A 19,992-nucleotide genomic window follows, 5' to 3' on the forward strand; every position below is an offset into this window, starting at 1 on the left:
CCAATTAGACTGATTTGGATTTCTTCCTGACCAATATGTAACCATTCTGGAACTTTGAGGGTTTATGACACAGCCCCTCTTGGAATTGAATAGGATCTCTATGGTCGCCCCCTCCTCCGTTCCCCAGATAGGATATGAACATGTCATGAAATTTGAATTACAGGAAATTAGCTGTAAAACTGCAACATTTTCTCTCTGACCCATGGCAATGTGTAGAATTGCAGGACATTTTCTTTAAAAAGGCTAAATGCTAAATGTGTAGAATTGTATGAAGTTAGTTGCTTCCCTCCCTATACGTTTCGGCTTTTACATGATCTCTGTCTTTGTCTCTGTCTCTGTCTCTCTCTCAGACATCTGTGGGACTATGTAATGCTCCAGACGACTGGCCAGACACTGTATGTCTAGGAGTTACTGGGAACAATGCACAGTGAAATACATTCACACACACAGAAACAGAGAGAGAAAAACACACACACACCTACACACACACACACTCAGACCCCTGCTATCTGCAACCTTGGTGAAAGGCATTAATTAACAAAGACCAAGACAACAAATTCAATTGCACGCTGTAGTCAGTGCAAGACCACACAGCAAAGCAATTACTGAGTGACAACAGATAAGTAGATGGGAGATGCTCAGGTGTTAAATCACCTGGGAGGAACACAAGAGAACAACATCCAAACACACTCAGATACAGAATGAAGAAAATGTAGTATTAATTATGGCAGGCCTAGCAACCGTCTACACCAGCAATCTGTTAGGAAACCAGCTGGGAAGTTGTACAATAGCACCTCTGACTGAAGTTTCCTGCGGGGAAACACAAAGCTATTTTATTTTTTATGTTATTCTATTCTTGTGCTGTTCTGAACAGCGTGGTTTTTCCTGGTCCGGTCATTAAATGTGGCCAGGAAAAACTCCTGGCCCCTACATACAAATTCCGTGGAGCACTAAGACCGTTAATGTCAGTCTAGAGAGAGGAGCTCGCCAGAAGGAGAGGGACAGAGGGATGTCACATACACACAGAGGGATGTCACACACACACAGGGATAGAGGGATGTCACATGCACACAGGGATAGAGGGATGTCACATACACACAGAGGAATGTCACACACACACAGGGACAGAGGGATGTCACATACACACAGGGACAGAGGGATGTCACATACACACAGAGGGATGTCACATACACACAGAGGAATGTCACACACACACAGGGACAGAGGGATGTCACATACAGGGATAGAGGGATGTCACATACACACAGAGGGATGCCACACACACAGGGATAGAGGGATGTCACACACACAGGGATAGAGGGATGTCACACACACAGGGATAGGGGGATGTCACACACACAGGGATAGGGGGATGTCACACACACACAGGGATAGGGGGATGTCACATACACACAGGGATAGGGGGATGTCACACACACAGGGATAGGGGGATGTCACACACACACAGGGATAGGGGGATGTCACACACACACAGGGACAGAGGGATGTCACATACACACAGAGGGATGTCACACACACAGGGATAGAGGGATGTCACATACACACAGAGGGATGCCACACACAGGGATAGAGGGATGTCACACACACAGGGAGAGGGATGTCACACACACAGGGATAGAGGGATGTCACATACACACAGAGAAATGTCACACACACACAGGGACAGAGGAATGCCACACACACAGGGATAGAGGGATGTCACACACACAGGGATAGAGGGATGTCACACACACAGGGATAGGGGGATGTCACACACACAGGGATAGAGGGATGTCACACACACACAGGGATAGGGGGATGTCACACACACACAGGGATAGGGGGATGTCACATACACACAGAGGGATGCCACACACACAGGGATAGAGGGATGTCACACACACAGGGAGAGGGATGTCACACACAGGGATAGAGGGATGTCACATACACACAGAGAAATGTCACACACACAGGGACAGAGGGATGTCACATACACAGGGATAGGGGGATGTCACACACACACACAGGGATAGAGGGATGTCACACACACAGAGGGATGTCACACACACACAGGGATAGAGGGATGCCACACACACAGGGATAGGGGGATGTCACACACACAGGGATAGAGGGATGTCACACACACACAGAGAGAGGGATAGAGGGATGTTACACACACAGAGAGGGATAGAGGGATGTCACACACACAGAGAGAGGGATAGAGGGACATCACACACACACACAGAGGGATAGAGGGATGTCACACACACAGAGAGGGATAGAGGGATGTCACACACACACAGAGAGGGATAGAGGGATGTCACACACACAGAGAGGGATAGCACACACACAGAGAGGGATAGAGGGATGTCACACACACAGAGAGGGATAGCACACACACAGAGAGGGATAGAGGGATGTCACACACACAGAGAGGGATAGAGGGATGTCACACACACAGAGAGGGATAGAGGGATGTCACACACAGAGAGGGATAGAGGGATGTCACACACACAGAGAGGGATAGAGGGATGTCACACACACAGGGATAGAGAGATGTCACACACACAGAGAGGGATAGAGGGATGTCACACACACAGAGAGGGATAGAGGGATGTCACACACACACAGAGAGGGATGTCACACACACACAGAAAGGGATACAGGGATGTCACACACACACAGAGAGAGAGGGATAGAGGGATGTCACACACACAGAGAGAGGGACAGAGGGATGCCACACACACAGAGGGATAGAGGGATGTCACACACAGAAGGTAATAACAGAGCTATGTGTGTAAAGGATTCTGACAAGTTGATGTTTGAAAACAGGAGTTATGTATCTCTTTAATACGTCCTCAGTGCTCCTCCCTCCCCCCAGGGTTTTACTAAGATAAGGATCAGATCCGCTCTCTAAGTCTCTGCTCTCTCTCTGTCATCTGTCTGTCTGTCTCTTTCTCTCTCTCTGTCATCTGTCTGTCTGCCGGTCAGTCTGTCTCTTTCATCTGTCTGTCTGTCTCTTTCTCTCTCTCTGTCATCTGTCTGTCTGCCGGTCAGTCTGTCTCTTTCATCTGTCTGTCTGTCTCTTTCTCTCTCTCTGTCATCTGTCTGTCTGCCGGTCAGTCTGTCTCTTTCATCTGTCCGTCTGTCTCTTTCTCTTTCTCTGTCATCTGTCTGTCTGCCGGTCAGTCTGTCTCTTTCATCTGTCTGTCTGTCTATTTCTCTCTCTCTGTCATCTGTCTGTCTGCCGGTCAGTCTGTCTCTTTCTCTCTCTCTGTCATCTGTCTGTCTGCCGGTCAGTCTGTCTCTTTCATCTGTCTGTCTGTCTCTTTCTCTCTCTCTGTCATCTGTCTGTCTGCCGGTCAGTCTGTCTCTTTCATCTGTCTGTCTGTCTCTTTCTCTCTCTCTGTCATCTGTCTGTCTGCCGGTCAGTCTGTCTCTTTCATCTGTCTGTCTGTCTCTTTCTCTCTCTCTGTCATCTGTCTGTCTGCCGGTCAGTCTGTCTCTTTCATCTGTCTGTCTGTCTCTTTCTCTCTCTCTGTCATCTGTCTGTCTGCCGGTCGGTCTGTCTCTTTCATCTGTCTGTCTGTCTGCCGGTCGGTCTGTCTCTTTCTCAGTCATCTGTCTGTCTGCCGGTCAGTCTGTCTGCCGGTCAGTCTGTCTCTTTCATCTGTCTGTCTGTCTCTTTCTCTCTCTCTGTCATCTGTCTGTCTGCCGGTCAGTCTGTCTCTTTCATCTGTCTGTCTGTCTCTTTCTCTCTCTCTGTCATCTGTCTGTCTGCCGGTCAGTCTGTCTCTTTCATCTGTCTGTCTGTCTCTTTCTCTCTCTCTGTCATCTGTCTGTCTGCCGGTCAGTCTGTCTCTTTCATCTGTCCGTCTGTCTCTTTCTCTTTCTCTGTCATCTGTCTGTCTGCCGGTCAGTCTGTCTCTTTCATCTGTCTGTCTGTCTATTTCTCTCTCTCTGTCATCTGTCTGTCTGCCGGTCAGTCTGTCTCTTTCTCTCTCTCTGTCATCTGTCTGTCTGCCGGTCAGTCTGTCTCTTTCATCTGTCTGTCTGTCTCTTTCTCTCTCTCTGTCATCTGTCTGTCTGCCGGTCAGTCTGTCTCTTTCATCTGTCTGTCTGTCTCTTTCTCTCTCTCTGTCATCTGTCTGTCTGCCGGTCAGTCTGTCTCTTTCATCTGTCTGTCTGTCTCTTTCTCTCTCTCTGTCATCTGTCTGTCTGCCGGTCAGTCTGTCTCTTTCATCTGTCTGTCTGTCTCTTTCTCTCTCTCTGTCATCTGTCTGTCTGCCGGTCGGTCTGTCTCTTTCATCTGTCTGTCTGTCTGCCGGTCGGTCTGTCTCTTTCTCAGTCATCTGTCTGTCTGCCGGTCAGTCTGTCTGCCGGTCAGTCTGTCTCTTTCATCTGTCTGTCTGTCTCTTTCTCTCTCTCTGTCATCTGTCTGTCTGCCGGTCAGTCTGTCTCTTTCATCTGTCTGTCTGTCTCTTTCTCTCTCTCTGTCATCTGTCTGTCTGCCGGTCAGTCTGTCTCTTTCATCTGTCTGTCTGTCTCTTTCTCTCTCTCTGTCATCTGTCTGTCTGCCGGTCAGTCTGTCTCTTTCATCTGTCTGTCTGTCTCTTTCTCTCTCTCTGTCATCTGTCTGTCTGCCAGTCAGTCTGTCTCTTTCATCTGTCTGTCTGTCTCTTTCTCTCTCTCTGTCATCTGTCTGTCTGCCGGTCAGTCTGTCTCTTTCATCTGTCTGTCTGTCTCTTTCTCTCTCTCTGTCATCTGTCTGTCTGCCGGTCAGTCTGTCTCTTTCATCTGTCTGTCTGTCTCTTTCTCTCTCTCTGTCATCTGTCTGTCTGCCGGTCAGTCTGTCTCTTTCATCTGTCTGTCTGTCTCTTTCTCTCTCTCTCGTGCAAATCCATGGTCAGTACAGCACAGATTAGAATAGATTACCTCTTGTTTCTGTTAGTATTTAACCTGGTATTTATCTTGCATTAAGTTCTGCAAAACCACTGTGCTGGAAGGTTAGACACAGGCATGGCAGACCTGCATGTCACTACAGCCATTATCAACACAACACACATGCACACATTTACTGTCCTTCACTTATTGTATTTTACTTACTGTACCACACTTACTGTACCACACTTACTGTACCACACTTACTGTCCCTCACTTACTGTCCTTCACTTACTATACTTCACTTACTGTACTTCACTTACTGTACTTCACTTACTGTACTTCACTTACTGTACTTCACACACAAGTCTCTAAAACAAACATGGTTGTGGGTGTTTTCCAGCAGCTCATCAGCCTATCTAACTGTGCATGTTTAGCAAGCTTTGCTGCCTTGAAAGATCAAAATATATCAAAATATTTGGTCACTCACAGCTGCTAGCTCTGACCAGCTTGTGTCCAAAGCTCCACATGAACTAGTGGGATTCCATTCATTCTGTAACTTAGCCCTCTACTATTTGTCCCAGGGCCGGAATAAACCAGTTTTAAACAGCCCCTTCCACCATTAAATCATGTTTTTCCCTGGATGGGCATTAGAGAACAATAGAGTGATACAATGCAATAATTCAATAAAATAAGTCCTGGTCATGGTGGACCCATGGTTGGTACCAGGTGGGTTGGTACCAGGTGGGTTGGTACCAAGTAATTACCGTAAAAGTCCATTCCGTTAAAAGTAATTTCAGTAAAAGTATTTTCACTAAACGTGGTTTCAGTAAAGGTCATTTCAGTTCTGGTCATTGAAGCGTTGTACTCCAGGGTAGCCCTCACCTAGAAGACATTCCTTACTCGCATTGTGGAATGTAGCTTATCTACAACCAAATTCAAATGAAAAGGTAACACAATGAAAGGTGCTAACGAAGACAGTCTCGATGTGAAAGACAGTCATTAGACCCCGTTTGCGGTGCATCTGAAATGGCACCCTATTTCTAATATAGTGCAATAATTTAAATCAATCACTCAATCAATCAAATTTATTTTATATAGCCCTTCGTACATCGGCTGATATCTCAAAGTGCTGTACAGAAACCCAGCCTAAAACCCCAAACAGCAAGCAATGCAGGTGTAGAAGCACGAGCCCTGTGCATGAGTAGGGTCCTGCTATATAGGGAGAAACATTAAGGAACACCTGCTCTTTCCATGACATAGACTGACCAGGTGAATCCAGGTGAAAGCTATGATTCCTTATTGATGTGACCAGTTAAATCCACTCCAATCAGTGTAGATGAAGGTGAGGAGACAGGTTGAAGAAGGATTTTTAGGCCTTGAGACAATTGAGACATGTGTGCCATTCAGAGGGTGATTGAGCAAGAGTGCCTTTGAACCGGGTATGGTAGTAGGTGCCAGGCGCACAGGTTTGAGTGTGTCAAGAACTGCAAAGCTGCTGGGTTTTTCATGCTCAACAGTTTCCTTTGTGTATCAACAATGACCCACCACCCAAAGGACATCCAGCCAAATTGACAAAACTGTGGGAAGCATTGGAGTCAACATGGGCCAGTATCCCTGTGGAACGTTTTTCGACACCTTGTAGAGTAGATGCAGCAACGACATTAGGCTGTTCCGAGGGCAAACGGGTGTGCAACTCAATATTAGGAAGGTGTTCCTAATGTTTTGTACACTCAGCGTAGGTTGCCATTTCTGCGCATTCCCAGACTACGGCGTTTCTCAAGCAAACTGAAAATGTAGCTTACTCTGTGGACTGATAGACAGAATAACGGAATTGAAAATGTATTAATATTGTAAGAGATTACGAGTGCATGGGATGAAAGTGCTCCAAATTGTATGGAGGTATTAACCGAGGGTCAATCCAAAATGTACTTTTAAGCTTTTATGTAAAACAAGGAGTCCGAGAAACCAATTGGAGAAAACACAAGCAAGAACAATTGGGGTGCACAGTCAAAGAACCATCCCGAAATGCAATTTGAGTGTTTCCTCTATAGCTGAGTAAATCATTTTAGCAGTGAACAGAAAGAGAAGTTAGTGACAGAGACAATAGTAACACAATTATGCTGCCTTTAGGGATGTATTTCCTGATATAATATGAACATTATCCCTCCTTGGAGCAGTTAAGCCTGCTAGAACAGACATCCCCAAGAAAACTCCATAGCGTGCCAAGGGTGCGAGGCTCCCCGCCGCGTTACATGGGAAGGGGGAGCCACCTGCTGGGCTCTGGGGAGAGGCGAGATGTTGCCTGAATGAGGGAGGGGTTTGACTTTACAGGTTATTCACCCGACTCAAATAGTTTATATGTTCGCGTTTTCGTCATGGATCGTGTTCTGGAGGCAGCTCTGCAGTGGTCACTAGCTGGCACAGCCACAAAGTTATAACTGATTTTAATAATATCTGATTTTAAACCTAACCCTAACCACACTGATAAGCCTAATGCCTAACCCTAAACTTAAATGTAAAAAAATAACAAAAAAAGACGTTTTTTTTTAAAGAATTTTTACAATATAGACCATTTTGACTTTGCAGCTGGTCCATCTAGCAGAAATCGCTCACTTCTGCCTCAAGGACAAGACTTCTCCCAATAAACGTCAACCTGCAAATAGTTTGCTTTCATGTAGCTCTTGGTGAACTCAAGGCTTTTACGCACAACTGGCCTGGAAACTTTGTTTTAACTGGAAAACGGTTTAGGTAGCCCGAAGCATATTCAGACACCTCATTGAATAATTTGTCTTAGTACAAGTTGAACAGCAAAACACGCACACTATTTTATATATTTTCTGTCTTTTTTGATTAAATGAAACTGTTAAAAAGTATTTCCCGTATGTATTTTGTTGAGCAAATGTAGCCTATGCCTCATTTGCCTGGGCAATTTTGATACGTGACCAAACTAATTCGAGTTACACCTGGGTCAACGACCATATCCTCAAACACATGGTGCTTAGGATTCCGCGCAAATGTCTTAACGAACTTCGGAACAATAAACTGTTTACATGACTGACGTCATATTATAAGAGCGCAATATCACAACTTAGACTATATCTGTTTGTGTGCATACGCCCCCCCCCCCCCCCCCCCCCCCCCTTTTTAATAAATACTAAACTTATTGTAAAATATAGATATTTTTAGGCCCAATATTGTCGCGACTTCGATATTTCGTGTTAGTCAACTATAATAGGCTAGTGGATATAAATGGGCTTACAATGTCAAAATGTAGCAATATCTTACAGCATGGAAGGATTTGGGGCTAAATGACGCGTTATTAGGTGTTATTATGACGTTATTGGATGCACTAAGGTTTAAGCTACGAGCCTATTCCATGTATTGAATTGAATTCGTATTAGGCTTGATCTCTTTAAATGATCAAATGAAGTATAGCATATGATGAATTCAATCACTTCTTTTTGAATCGAAAGAAATCGACAAGAGATGTCATAGCATGGAATGGGCATTTAAAAATATCAGTAAGTGATGAACATGTTGATGTAAACATTCTTCACAGTGGCCAAAACATCCATGACATAGTCCCACCTCTTCTTTTGTTTTGGCCTAACAGCAAAAAGATGATTTGTGATGCCCTTGGTTTGAAGTTTACTGGTATATTGTGATAAAATTAGATATAAGATTGCCATAGTTGTCTTTTTAATTAACTTGATGTGTCTTTTCGTCGCATGATTGTTTGTGTGGCTATAGCAAATGGGACATGGTCGACAATGGTGGTAGGTGAACCTTCTTCCCTTCAATATGAGGCTGCATGGAGATAGACTATAAAACAAAATGTTGTAGATAGAATGTAGGCCTCTAGATATTTCATATTGTGAAATAAACTTGACTTTGAATGGAAATATTTGAACGAGGGCGTCACTGGATGAATACGAATGAGTTTGGCTAAACGTACTCAGAAATCAGAGTACATTTTTTCCCAACGTGCATTTCGGTTATCACCGCCTCCTTGAAATTGAAAATGCTAATTAAATCGTGTTTCTGACCATCAAAGTTAAATCTAGCCTTGAGTTAAGATGAGTTCGTATTGTATTCATAAAAGCTATTATTTCCACGCTAAATCCTGCATTTCACGAAAGCTCTCTCACAACGAAAAAGCAATGGGAATGGTTTCAAACCACACATAATGGTTTCAAACCACACATAATGGTTTCAAACCACACATTTACGTTGCGGAAGTGGACCTGGAAATCAAATAACCTCAGAAAGATACTCATAATAATGTGTTAAACTTCTATAGCGCTGTTCATAGAATCTCAAAAGCACTTTAAGAGCAGAGGTCAACCAATAGAGGCCACGTCTTTGAATGATACAGCTAATAGCTGTGGCTGCATCTCAAAAGTATTGGCTTGCTTTCCTCGTCTCGTCTCCTTTCCCTCATTGTCATTGATCTATCTGTATAAGGGCAGTACAAATGCGCTGGAGAATTGTATGTAGATATGTGTAATAGTACACCTAAGTGTAGGCTAATTGTTATGTTGTTGCTGTATCTATATAGTGTAGGCCTACATACTGTATGTGGATCATGTATACATTCTTTGTTTATATATTCTGTCTGTATGTTCTGCTTATTGTGGTCAGCACTATTTCACCAGGTCAAGTTCCTGGTTGCATACAGGTAAATGTACATGGTGAATAAAGTTGATTCTGATTCTCATTGGTCCTAAATCGACGGAGATGCCGTTGAACTAGAAATACTTGGTCTTGAATGGCCCTTTCGACAAATAGGCTGGGGCCTATAGCGTCTCTAACAAGTGTTTTCATTCACACCAACCATTTGACGATAATCAACCCTGTCACTCTCTCATTTTCAGGAATTAACGTACAGGCTACACATAGGTCTAGCCTACTAAATGTGTTGCGGAAAGTATAACTAGGCATGTAACTAGTTTAGTTATATAGGCATAACTCGTATAATTACACCAGCGGCATGGTAATGAATTAGTTGACAGAAAACATATGAGGTTCTGGATCCTCCATGTTATCTATCATATTTTAGTTGCCAATCGTTGTTTTCTGTCACACCATGGTGTGGTTCTAAATGGAGGGAGATGGAGTCTTGGACAGACAAGTGGGGCCTATAGCATCTCTAGCAAGTGTTTTCATTCACACCAACCATTTGACGGTAATGAACCCTGTCACTCTCTCATTATCAGGAATAAACGTATAGGCTGCACATTACGTTAGGTCTACTAAATATATTGCGGAAATGATAACTTACCGTGTAAATAGTTCAGCTCCTATAGGCACAACTCGCTTCAGAGACATAGTAAGGCATCAGTTGACAATTGAGGCCATGGATGTTTTCCTTCATATTTTAGTTGCCATTTTTTCCGATTCTTTCACACCATGTTTTCTGTCATTCGCTATCATTGCTTTATCCTTCATTTGGAGGACACAGGCTATAGTATAGCCTTACAACCATCCATCTTTCCCTTGTTACTGTTGTCTAGAGAAGTTTGTTTTATACAACACACTGTATCGTTGCAAAAAAAAGTTTAAATAATATAAATATATTAACATTATCCTTATTATTATAGAATACTTAGTGTAAAGCGCCGAGGGCGTGATGGTGTTTGGCTGATGGGGCTACTATAAATTCCCGCAAAGAAACGTCAGCACTGACAATAGGTTATGACTCGTAGATAGGCCCCAAGAATGGAGCCATGGCGCAAATGCAAGGCTATATGATGATGATGACTGCATGGAGTTTCCAAATAAGACATTGGTCGTGTCTTAGATGTAATAGGTATACATCTCGTGCTTCTCCTCAGTAGATACATTTAGTCTACATGACAAAAGTTAGGTCTAAAATAATTCAGAGACATTAAACAATAGAATCCCACTGAGCACACCACGTCATTCCAACTTGGATAATAGCGCAATATTTGTTTGAGAAGTTGATCAATGAGATTACCACCTATATTCAGCCACTCAAAGTAACAGCCAAACGTTAGGAAATTATACTATGTGCTATCACTAAAAGCAAATTCTACCATCTAAATTCTAAAACCACAACCAAATTCCAGTGGAAAAAACTATGTCTGAATTTTTGGTTTAGTTGACACCCAAATGTCCATCAATGAGCTTTCAACCATTTAAAAAGGCACAGCAAAGTTCAAATGGGAATACCATGTCAGATATTTTATTTATACAACAGATGCATGTGTTTTCACTCTGCTTCATCTAATAACAGCGCCAAATGACCTGGATTGCAGTTGAGATTACATTAAAAGTACATGGTGCAAGTGATCAATACCGTTCGAGATTTGCCTCAGATTATTACAGCAATTTTGAAGATCTCTCCACAAACCTGCGATGACCTATGCTAGCTATCTTGAACCTGCACGCGTTATATGATTACATAATAAGACATTTATAGTTACAGTAACCTCAAAATGTGGCCATGGATGTGTTCCTCATTTTAAGGTTGAATGTTATATTAGTTTGTTAAATAACCTTAATTTTGGGCTACTTACTCTATTGCAAAAGTAATATTGAATAGTTTTTGGTTGACGACGCAACCAAATATCAACATTTGCCACTGATTTAATTTGGCTTTAATTCCAGTTTAATTCCAATCCACAAATTAATAATTGATATGTTGGAATCACATCGCTACCAAAAAACAAAGTAGAACTAAATCAAATCAAACTTTAAATATCTCCTTCAAACTTTAAATATCTCCTTCAAATGTTGATATTTTGTTGCGCTGAAAACCGAAAAATTAAATATTCAACTAGTCAGTTAAGAACAAATTCTTATTTACAATGACGGCCTAGATACAGTGAGTTAACTTGCCTTTTTCAGGGGCAGAACGAAAGATTTTTACCTTGTCGTCTCAGGGATTCGATCCAGCAACATTTCGGTTACTGGCCCAACGCTCTAACTACTAGGCTACCTGCCGCACCAATATCACTAAATATCATTACATTTTAAATCAACCAGAGCTTGAAACCCAAGGCCTATTGTATTGTCTATTCTTGTTGAATTATGGATTGATTTAAAGCATGATAAAGTATGGTCACATTTAATTTGCTCTGTTAAACCTACTCTTTGGAATAACTTGGATAAAAACTAAATAGATTCACGGTTGCTAAGTGGAGATCTTTTGACAATCATTCTCATGCCAGCACATTGGTAATAGTCAGTGACACATGTCATAGTGGGGCTTGTTTAAAAACCCTGGATGGGACACCAGAAGGTAGCTGTAGATAGATAAATTCAGTAGGAGGTGCTGCCCAGACTATTGTTTTTCTTCCTTCGGACATACCAAGATATGACATTGGTTTAAAAGTACAAATTCAAACATATGTTATACAAGGTTGTATGTTACAATTTGGTTTCCATGATGACAAAATCCTGTGGTTGAAATTTTACCCTTAAAAAAACTGTTTATGTTGATTACTTTTTTCAACTCCAATGCATTTTCCACGAAGATTCCACTTCACAATATGTTAACAAATTACATTAAAACAACGTTGATCCAACATGTTTGTGTCCAGTTAGATGTGACTGCACTGCACAGCGATTAGTTATAATGTATGATATAACCTCAGCCTAATAAGTTACCTTTATCAAACCAATAAGCACACCACCGCAGGGATAACAAAAAACATGTTATTTGAACTGGTAAAGAAACTATTTAAACATGAAACTCAAACTGTCTTTGGGTAAAATAAATGTAATCTAATATTTGAATATTTAGGCCTATACAAATTGGGACTCCTGAATGTACTTCCTATTTGTCTCCATTGTTAAAACAGGATATCAATCTATTATCCCCACGACAGAGGAAATACTCTGTCAAATGATGTCTGTTTCTTACCTGTGTCTCAGACAGGTTCAGCTGCCTCGCCAGCTCAGTGCGCTCTCGGCCGACTACATACTGGCAGCGCTGGAACTCGAGCTCGAGCCGGTAGAGCTGCTCTGCAGTGAAGGAGGTCCGCGTGCGTTTTGGCCTGTCGAGGTCGAGACCCTTTGGCAACACGATCTCCCGGATGGTACCCTTAGCATCTGTGGATATTGCAGCCGGACAATGTGAAATGTCACAATTACAAATAATAGTCTTAGGCTACTTTGCTTAACATTACAATTGCATATACTGTTGTACCAATGTCATAATTATTTGGACAGACCAAGAAAATATAGTTAAACATTGTGCTCCTTTATGGCACAAATATGTGCTTTCATAGAAGTAGGGCCCACGCTATTTTAGAATAACTAAATTGACGTGTAGTTTGCATGCTTGGGAATTATAGTGTAGGCTAGTCAAGTTACTAGGGAAAGAAATACAGAAAGGGCGTAAAATAGTATATATTGTAAGAATGACAATATCCGTAAATACAACTCAATGCACCAGATAACACCAGATAACCCGTTATGTTAAGGTTCTGATAACTTAGAATAGTTTTCCCATACTTCCAACTGAGCGTAGGCTACATTAGGCTATCTCATGGAACTGGAAGTAAGGTCAAATAATAAGAATTTAAAAAATCAGAATACCATTGTTGCATTGCAATATGTTTGGGGAATATTCCCAAAAAAGTAATAGCCAGAAGGCCGGAAAATTGGAGCTGAAAGAAACATCCCTATCACATTACTAAACTATACCTAATTTGACTAAATATTACGTGCACTGTCTGCCTCAGCGAGAGCGAATGTTTGGAGAACATTTTTTCAGAGTTCTATTTCAATTGTACTTTTGCATTTGCCATGCGTCCTAGAACCCTGGAGAATGTAGCCTAGGCTAGTTGATGCATCAATACACGTTTAATATATTAATATAATTTATGGGACAATATTAAATTGTTTGGTTCAATACATACAACATCAGGAAATGCGTGTTTTTATATCAAATTAGGTCATATGCCAAGTCTTGCTATGGGGAATATGCTATTAAACCAATACCAAATAGCTGTTGAGTTCAAACCTAATTGTGCAACTTTATCTTGACAAGTTTAAAGTTGCTATAAATCCAAACTGACTGTCAATGTAGAAGGAATAGAAAAATCGATATTTTTAAACAAAAAATGTAAACACGTTTTACGTAGTCACAATGGTCCCATGCATATCCTACAATCCGCCCTAAACAAGAGATGTCTTTAATACTTATCAGTCAGCCAATACTAGACATGGTTAAAACAACGAAACGCTCCTCAAGTAGGCTAGAAAGAGGGACGTGTTTTGACTGAAAACAATGAAATAATCTAGGTCCACTGTCCAAAAAATGTGACTAATCAAACTAAATATATGAGAATAAAATATATCAACCAAATGTTTTCTAAATCCCTCACCGAAATCGGATGTTAAACAATTTCCAGTATTTAAAATAATATATTCTTTACAATAGATAGGTCCGCCTATAAGTGATATATACATCTGAAACATACATATAGCCTAACCCAGCTGGTTTCCCACAATAAAATACAGCTGTCAAATGAGGTATAGCCCTATAGCATTTCGGTCGTATAATGTTGCGCCTAAATCCATATCAATTCCCCAGCAAAACGTCCATCAAATTCTAGAAGCTTCAGAATTCTGAATTGCTTGACAGAATGGAACATAAGCCTATAACCTAAATACATGGCTCTGGGCCTACTGCTTCGTGCATAACCACCATTGGGTCTACGATCTGTTTCCTTTGTCATTGCAGTCACGTGTGTGGTATATATATTTTGAGGCTACTTATATGGTTGCACCATTGACTACAGCCTATAGATTGCACAATTTATAGATATTTATATTTATGTATGACGTAGACTACCACCAGTGACTCCATATGTGTTGCCTACACTGGAAATAGCATCTAGGCCTATATGCAGCATAGTCTCGGGCACCATAGCCCATCTGCCATGGCATGCAAGCATGGTGTTAGCCAGAGCGACATGCAGAGATTCATTCTAACATTTCGAATATTTATGATTTCCAACTAATACATCATCCATTCATTCATAACACAATAGATTAAAATCATCTCAATGTTAAACGTTACAGCAGGGCCTCTAAAACAGTTTGCACGCGCATCGAGACGTCGCAGGTCAGACATGCTGACCTTTCGCTGACCCCGGGTTCTCACGAGGTATCCAGCGCATTCAATCGTCAGCTTTAAAAACATATAGTGACACCGGGGACTGCAGATTTAGTTTGGATACAGCGCTCAGCTCGCCACTTCTAATCTAGCTCGGTCTGCCGCGGAGGTCGCTCCCTGCTACAATTACCGGCTTTCTATTCAGATTCACACCCACCAAGACACCGTTTATAGGCCTGGGCATGAGCATATAACGAAATGATGTAGAACTTTCCAGTAGGCAATGTATGATCATCATTGTTCAAATGAATGGGCCAGTTACACATTTGGTGAAAATCTAATTGTGCACACAAAGGGGGGAAAGTTGAACTTTATTTTGTAAAGAGTGATATTGATATTGTCAGTGCCTACATGTCATGTTAGCCTGATATGCATCCCACATTGGTGTGAAAACTATCCGGGTAAGGGATATGGATATTATATTTTTGAAATTAGTGGTCACTTTGAAATTGTGAATAGCATAAGCTTCAATAAAACTAGTTTTCTGTTCACTATGACTATTATTAAAAATAAAAATAAAACCATTTTAAAACTGTTGATAAGAATAGTCTTCCCAAACATGTTTGCTACCTGTATTTGTAGTTTGCTACCTGTATGTTTGGGGTTTGTTGACATTATAATGCATTTTACAGCCCTGCAAAGCATCGCAAAGACATATGTCTATAAGCACTAAACAAAACTATAGAGATGCATATTCAATTCATTTAATTCTAAGTTAGTCAGTCACATAGCCTAATTACTATCGATTACAAGACATGTAAGTGTAGCAGTGTATATAATTTTGGTCACACTTTTAACAATGTGACATGTTTTAACAATTCACACTCCTGAAACTATTTTATAACGTTTTAAATATAAACATTTGAAAGGTAACTAGTATACACCAAACCAATACTTTCCTTATAGATTTGCAGTAATATTTTTTTTTAATTCTGAAAGACGAATGGCTCTGTGTTTGTTGTGCTTTGAGACGGGAAGTTTACTGAGGAGGATGATTATTGTCATAATTTACTACAAACTACTGAAGCACTATTGTCATCATGGCTGCATACAATTATAAGATCTGTCGATGTGCCATTGAGCAAGGCACTTACCCCCAATTGCTCCTGTAAGTTGCTTAGGATAAGAGAGTCTATTTAATGACTAAAATGTAAACTATTTTGTTTCCCTGTCAACACGTTTTAAAATAGGTTGTAGGCCTTAAGATCCACAGAAATACATTTGATTCATTCTTAAAAATAACTATTTAGTTTTTAGTATTTTATTAGGATCCCCATCAGCTATTGCTGAAGCAGCAGAACCTCTTCCTGGGCTAAATTTTTTTCCTGGGGTCTATTTAGTGAGTCTACATATTTTGGAGAATTCCATGCAGAGGTGGCGTAGACCAAGAAAGGTGGTTCCCTTTCTTTTAAACAAAGAGGGCGTGGACAATTTAGATTATTTCTTATCCCGTTTTTGATAGCAATACCTTAACTCAAACAAAGGCAACAACATGACCACGAGTAAACACACACTAAGACATACGCATGATAGTTTGTGTTTAAAAAATATTTAGTTTGCCAATGATTACTGAATCATTTGTTGGCTCATATAGTACAAAGCAAGTACTGCTAGTATTATGTGATCCCATAATCTATATTATGGTACTGATTATTATTATATAAATTGGGATTGATATTAGTATTGATGTAAATACATGTGATGAAGTTTGAATAGTTGAGTAGTTTAAAAAAATCTAACCTGTTGTCAGAATATATGGCTATATTTTAATGTTGAATTATATTACACATATATAGTATTATATCTTCATCTGAATATGAGAATACCTTCAGATTTTATTTACAATAAATCAGTTCAACTATTGGTTTATTTGTAAGCGTAAAAATAGTATAGTAGTAGCAGTGTAGTAGTAGTTGATATCGAAGTAAATGTAAATGTATCCTTCTAAAAAAATAATAGCCTAGTAATAAGTTAATTTAATGAAAATTCTCAAATCTTAATCATTGTGAACCTCTGGGTTTGTGCAGAAACCTTTGCGGACAATCTGTGCTCTCTTTCTGCAACTCATCTCTCTAGATGTGCATTTTCTCAACAACAACAAAAAAGAGAATATGTTACTAACCTCGAACTAAAATCCTCTGGCAGTAGTCTGGGTCCACTGGGTCCAGTTTATCATGTCCGTCTTCACTGGAGGAGGTGGGGGTTGACGCCGATGTACCCGCGGTATCGGTTGTACTCTGCACCGGCGACCTGCTCCCAAGTTCGGTATGGCATTTGTCCATCCGGTCACCGTACAGAGAGTTGGATCCACGGTGGTGGTGGTGGTTGCGGTCCTCGGCGATCCCATCGCCCATAGTCGTAGCTTGATCGAACATCGATTCCAATATTGGTGTATAGATCTCCTGTATTCTTCACCTCGTTCTTGGGCAGTTATTTCTATTCTTTAACTTGTTTCCCTCCTTTGCAATAGTTATATTCAGATATGGTGGGGGAGACCACACCACAAAGTAGATCGAGCTAGGCTACAAACCAGAACCAGCCTCGCCGACCTGCGACGGACACGAGCTGCCCTGCAAGTGTCTCGGCATGTTTCAGCACTATCCTGCGGCCCGAAGTAGAGAAGAGAGATGGTGGATGTGGTGAGAAGGAGGGGGCCCTGTGGACAAGCCAGATAGCGAGCCTCCTCAGCTATAGGTACGCGCTAAACCCCAATGCATGTTGTACGTATACAATGAGTGTAGCCTACAAGAGGAGACCAGATCTATGACCAACGAAACTGGGAGGTGCTATACTTGTTCACCCACGTAAAAATGAACTGAAAGACAATCGTGTAACCACCAGCATGATCTATCTTAGTCTCTGCAAAGCCAGTCAGTTCACTCTGCATCCAAGAAAGGAAACTTTTTCTCCAACCATGCACCCCAGAGCATGGGCTTGAAATCAGTTACTTTACCCCCGTTTGACTTGCTGGTTTCGGCGGCGCTGTGGTGGCATGGTCACGGCTATTGGATTGTTGGTGGTCTGCTCGGGGTCTTCTGCATTTGGAGATCGCAATAATGTCTGTGTAGAAAACGTTGAGGAGGGGGTGTTCAAATGGGGGAAAGGGTCACATAAGGTAAAACGAACCATATAAGGCATGGCCATGCCATTCTTATGTATAACTATTGTATGATTTTTTTTTAGATCTTGGTGGCTGTAGTTTTTTTGTCTTGCCGGTTTGACAGTCGTATATCGACAATATTGTAATGACAGGGTGCACTGAAGTGGCTGTCACTAGGAACGTAATATCCGGTTTGCTCAGGCTAGTCTTTGATTGGTGAACAGACTCAGAGCGGTATATGTAGTATATAGTCCAAGGAACCCTTGTTTTTTATTCTCATTTCTAAGTTTAAGACACTATAGATTTTTTTCCCCCGACTAGTTTAAACCGAATTATAGACGCGTGCATATACTATGCATACCTATAGGATATTATAAATTATTTCAACGCTATCGAAAAGAAACTGGCTACTCGAAGCCTGGAATAGTCAATGGATACAATAAACTCAGTCACCACAGTAGGCTATTTTGCCATTATCTTTTTAGAGGGAAATCATGAAATTCTCTTGTACAAAGAAACCCATAATAGCATATCACGAAAACATTAAAGAAAAGAGAGGATGTTTAGAGTTGAGAGAAGTTTAGAGAACGTAAAATGCACAGTCTAAATCAAATCAAATTGTATTTGTCACATGCACCGAATACAACAGGTGTAGGTAGACCTTACCGTGAAACGCTTATTTACAAGCCCTTAATCAACAATGCAGTTCAAGAAATAGAGTTAAGAAAATATTTGGTAAATAAACTAAAGTAAAAAAATACAGGGGTCTGTACCGAGTCAGTGTGCGGGGATACAGTTTAGTCGAGGTACTTTGTATATGTAGGTAAGGGTAAAGTGACTATGCATAGATTATCAACAGCGAGTAGCAGAAATGTACAAAAAAAATCTAATAAATTGCCCACCAAAAATTGCCAATAGCTAAAACTTCAATGATAAACCCGAAGTGCACTGCAACCACTCATTAGCCTAGGTTACATTTGGAGTTCACTATAGATCTTGTCAATAGGCCAAGATCTATAGCCTACGCAGCCTAATTTCTGCAACAACAAAAAAGACGGTTATTATAGTTGATAGTACAATGCATTTTGTACAACTCATGCACAAGACCTTTGATGGTAAATAAGCTTTTTTCAACTAGAGATGAAATAGTTTTTCCTCGAGCATGCCTAGTTTTATATATTTGTAACATAGTCTTACTTGGAAAATTTGAAATTCAGTCAAAGTTTATATGCCTAGTTTTTTCCTCAAATGTATATATTCAGTTCTTCAGAAACGCATGAACTGTGCTAAATGATTTAGCCTTGTTCCATCGGTCCATTATTAGGCCTAATATTAACGAAAACACGAACAACACTTGGGCTGCTTTGCCCAAATTCACATTTAATAGCGATGGGTTCTATTGTTGTATGTTCTCAACTAAAGCCTTCACTTATTTTGAGTTCATTACATGCCTACCGTTGTTGTGACTGCGCAGTATAGCCTAATTGTGGCTGATGCGAAATGTAACTGGGACCAACCGCAGGTGGTTGTCTGTTGTAGGCCTATACCCGTTTACAAGGCACAAAACATCCACATTGGGAATGAATGGGATTACATAATTAGGAAGGTAATAATTATTAAATAGCTGATTATTCGTTTCAGATGTTGTAATCTGTGAATGCGTTGAATGTACCTGTCAATCAAATCCCACACTCAGCAGTAAGATAAGAGAGGACTGATTGCCACAACAGCTCTGTGTGTGTGAGGGTGACGACACCCACCCACACACACACACACACACTTCAAATGTTTTGCCGTTTCAATAGGCCTACACTTTCCCACACCCGCAGTCCCTCATCCCATATAGGCCTAACGTCAT

General features: G+C 41.0%; 1 protein-coding gene across 1 annotated transcript in view; it reads right to left on the reverse strand.

Annotated features, from left to right (window-relative positions):
- The window catches only part of LOC110531611 (ventral anterior homeobox 2-like), a 38,287-nt gene extending 20,039 nt beyond the window's left edge, over positions 1 to 18,248 (reverse strand). Inside the window, exons 1-2 of the mRNA XM_021614900.2 lie at positions 17,157 to 18,248; positions 12,773 to 12,960 (exon numbers count right to left, since the gene is read on the reverse strand). Of these exons, the coding sequence (XP_021470575.2) occupies positions 12,773 to 12,960; positions 17,157 to 17,409 (441 nt within the window). The 5' untranslated portion in view covers positions 17,410 to 18,248. The remainder of the gene's footprint in view (positions 1 to 12,772; positions 12,961 to 17,156) is intronic.
- Between the last annotated feature and the right edge of the window lie 1,744 nt (positions 18,249 to 19,992).

This window comes from Oncorhynchus mykiss, chromosome 9 (genome assembly GCF_013265735.2).
Source record: "Oncorhynchus mykiss isolate Arlee chromosome 9, USDA_OmykA_1.1, whole genome shotgun sequence".
Lineage (NCBI taxonomy): Eukaryota > Metazoa > Chordata > Actinopteri > Salmoniformes > Salmonidae > Oncorhynchus > Oncorhynchus mykiss.